At 37.2% G+C, this 3,990-nt stretch overlaps 1 protein-coding gene across 1 annotated transcript; it reads left to right on the plus strand.

The window, feature by feature from the left end:
- Positions 1-319: 319 nt before the first annotated feature.
- LOC127845891 (uncharacterized) lies at positions 320-1,147 on the plus strand. Its single transcript, XM_052377067.1, has one exon. It carries the CDS (start codon positions 320-322, stop codon positions 1,145-1,147), a length of 828 nt encoding a protein of 275 aa, XP_052233027.1.
- Positions 1,148-3,990: the final 2,843 nt, after the last annotated feature.

Consider the following 3,990-nt stretch of genomic DNA (forward strand, 5'->3'; position numbering starts at 1 on the left):
ATTTATGCAAAAGATAAGTGATTTGTTGAGAATCAATAACTGGAAATTAAAAGTGATTGAAAGTTGAATCAGTGTCTTGTGTTTACTTATTTAAAGGTCAATGTGGCTAAAGTAAAGAAAGTTCACCACATTGAATTGGTCCTGCGAACCGGATTTGATTCTCGTGCTGTAAGAAAAGAAAGCGTTTAAAACGTCTTTATTGGACTGAAAGAAAAGGTGTTTTGGACTTTTTGTGTTTCAATAAAAAGGATAGTTGGATTGTTGATTTCCTCAATAGAGTAAGTGTAACTTGATTATTATTTTCATTATATAAAGAAACATGGCTTCTCTTCCATACGTGAAAGGTGTAAGAACTCGCTACAGAAATACACTTACAGAGAAAATTGATTATTGTGCGGAGATTATCAGTTCTAATTTGGATGAAAGTGACATTGAAAGATTAATCACAAATTCAGAGAAGTGTATCAAAATGTTGAAAATGTATGGCGATAAATTAGAACTTCATTTTGAAAAGCTTGCTTGTGCTATGGCAGAGGCCCAGCCTGAAAACTCCAAAGAATTGGAACGAGTTGCAGATGAGGATATGAAGTTGTGTTCTGAAGCTTCAGACAGTGTTATGGAATTAGAAGCATTTGTTGAAAAAATGGTGATTCTCAAGAAAAAATCAGATACTGATCAGGCAGACGGAAAACTTACTCCTTCGGAAAATGAGAGGTTAGTGACTGTGCAAGAACAAATGAAAGATATGATGAATATTCAAATACACCATCAACAAGAATTCATGGCGTATGTGGAGAAACGAGATAAAGAGAAACGGAATGAATCTTCAGTTAAACTTCCTAAACTGGATTTAAATATGTTTTATGGAAATAAATTACACTGGTGCGATTTCTGGGACGCCTTTGATTGTACCATCCATAGAAACGAAAAGCTATCGGACATAGAAAAGTTCAGTTATCTACAGAGTAAAATTGGCGGTGACGCAAAGCGTGCTATTGCTGGCCTAGCGCGATCAGGAGCAAACTACAAGGTTGCTGTGAAACTGTTACAAGAACGATTTGGGAAAACACAGGAAATCATTGATATTCATTACAAGGAAATGTTGAGTATCCAAGCACCTTCTTATAAAGTGGAGAGTTTGAGATGATTCATGGATACTATTGAAAAGCATCTTCGAAGTCTGGAAGTGTTAGGTGAAAATGTGAACCAGCTTTTGTTCGTTTCAATGATAACAACACAGATTCCAGAATTGTGCTCCGTCAACTTGAAATAAGCAAGGGAGCTGATGTTGAATGGGATGTCAAATCTCTTCGAACACATTTGAGAAATTACATATGTGCTTGTGAAAAATCTAACAAAAATATCAAGGAAAACTATGTTTCAAAGGAACGTGAATTCAATATTCAAAGGTCAGGAAGTAGAAGCAATATACCATTGAACACTCCCAGAGCAGCTTATGGAAACTCACAAACCATAATCAATCCTCGAAGCTCATCATCATTCGTTACAAACGACAAAGAAGCACGCGTTTATACCCAACAGAATCGTCTGCTATTGACATATTGATCGGGAATGATTATTACCTTGATATAGTGCATTCGCAAAAAATGGAAGTGTCAGAAGGATTATACCTTCTTAATTCAAAGCTGGGATGGATTTTGAGCGGAAGAACTAAAAGTGCAAGTGAAAGTGACGAGGAGGAAAACTTGCTGATTCTTACATTTGGGAGTCAGCTTTATAACACAAGTGTACTCCAAACAGTTGATAGTGTTGTTCAGACTAAAGTGGACTTAGAGGACTTTTGGAACCTTGAATCCATTGGAGTGAAAAATGAAAATGAAGAAGTGCTGGATGATGAAATTGTGATGAAAAAATTCAAAGATAAAGTTATATTTGAAGATGGAAGGTATCAAGTGACTTGGCCTTGAAAGGACGAAGATTCCGATTTACCAAGCAATAAACAACTGGCATTTGGTAGACTTAAATCATGTCTTAAGAAGTTGCAAAACAAGCCGGAGTTGTTAAACAAGTATAATTCTATCATTCAGGAGCAACTAGTAAAAGGGATCATTGAAAAAGTGCCTGAAAATAAATCAAGTGAACGCATTCATTACATACCGCATCATGGTGTTGTGACTCCAGATAAGACTACAACAAAACTCAGGATCGTATATGATGCCTCAGCAAAAGTGTCAAAGGAAAGTACAAGTTTGAACGAATGTCTTTATAGAGGACCGGTTTTGCTCCAAGACTTGTGCGGTCTTCTCATGAGATTCCGTTTGCACAAAGTAGCCTTAGTTTCAGACATTGAGAAGGCATTTTTGCAGATTGGTCTGTAGCCATCTGAACGCGATGTGACACGATTCTTCTGGGTTAATGATATAAAGGACCCAAGTGTTGGATATGACAACTTGGAAGAGTACAGATTCTGTCGTGTTCCTTTTGGGATAGTTTCCAGTCCATTCTTATTGGGAGCAACAGTGGAAACACACCTTGACTCATATGGAACACCTATTGCGGAGCAATTAAAACGTGATATTTATGTAGATAATATCATTACTGGAGCAAGCAGTGACAAAGAAGGCATCGAGATCTATCAAAAGGCAAAGTGTATGTTCAATGAAGCATCGATGAATTTAAGGGAATGGTTATCTAATAGTGATCTGGTGACTGAAAGTATACCATCTCCTGACAGAGCGGTGTTAAAAGAAACACATGTTTTAGGTCATACATGGAATCATAAGACTGATACCTTGTCGTTACAGAAAATCAAAGAGACAGATGTACCAATAACAAAGAGGAATGTTCTTAAGACAGTCGCTTCTGTTTTTGATCCAATGGGATTGTTCTCACCTGTTCTATTGCGAGGAAAGCTTCTCATTCAAGAATTGTGGAAAAGAGGTGTAGAGTGGGATGAGGAGATTGAAGATATTGTGATTGAGAATCAATGGACAGAGCTCAAAAAGGATCTTGAGAACATAAGTAACTACAAAGTTGAAAGAAATTTATCAGTTGATTACAAAGATGTTATATACAGATTGCTGTGTTTCTGTGATGCATCAAAACGCTCATATTCGGCAGCAGTTTACCTTCACCAGGAAAGTGCAAATTCGTCCAAGATGGATTTAGTGTTTGCGAAAACACGCCTTGCTCCTGTAAAAGAAATGACAATACCAAGGTTGGAGCTAATGGCTGTGTTAATTGGAGTCAAATATTTACAATTCGTGAAGAGTCAATTAAAGCTGCATATTGTGGAAGAATATTTGTGGAGTGACTCCCAGGTTGCAATTGCATGGATAAACAGTGACAAAAGTTTGCCTGTATTTGTGAAAAATAGAGTGGAGGAGATTAAAAAGCATGGGCATGTACATATTAGATACATAAATACGAAAGCAAATCCTGCTGATGTTGCTACTCGGGGATCAAGTACGAAAGATTTAAGTGAGAACAAACTGTGGTGGAAAGGACCTACGTTGTTCAGTGAAAATTCAGGCGAATGGAATCTTGAGTGTGAATTAGGAATATGTGATTTATCAAACGCTGAACAAAGAAGCAACAGTGAGTCATGCGTATTGACGGAAGTCAGTGTTGTTCTTGTAGAAGACGATCCACCATTTGGAATGGATATCGAGAGATATTCTTCCTTAGGAAAGCTGTTGAAGGTTACGGCACTTGTGTTATTATTCATACGAAAACTTAGGAACATTCGGTGCAAAAGTAGACGAATTAAAAGTGGAGATATTCAAGAAGCTGAAAGCATGTGGATACGTTACATACAAAGAAAACATTACCACAAGGATTATATTGCTATACTTGCAAAGAAATCAACTCAGTTACAGAAGCAACTGGGATTGTATATTGATGATAATGGGATGATTCGGTGCAGAGGGAGACTTGACAATTCGTGTATGGTTGAAGGGGCGAGACGCCCGATGATTCTACCACACAGTGAACGTTTTACTAAGTTAGTTATAGAACAAAATCACAAAG

This window comes from Dreissena polymorpha, chromosome 9, assembly GCF_020536995.1.
Source record: "Dreissena polymorpha isolate Duluth1 chromosome 9, UMN_Dpol_1.0, whole genome shotgun sequence".
In the NCBI taxonomy this organism is placed as follows: Eukaryota; Metazoa; Mollusca; class Bivalvia; order Myida; family Dreissenidae; genus Dreissena; species Dreissena polymorpha.

Excerpts from the sequence above, each read along its gene's own strand:
- LOC127845891 (XM_052377067.1), top strand. The coding sequence starts at position 320 with ATGGCTTCTCTTCCATACGTGAAAGGTGTAAGAACTCGCTACAGAAAT.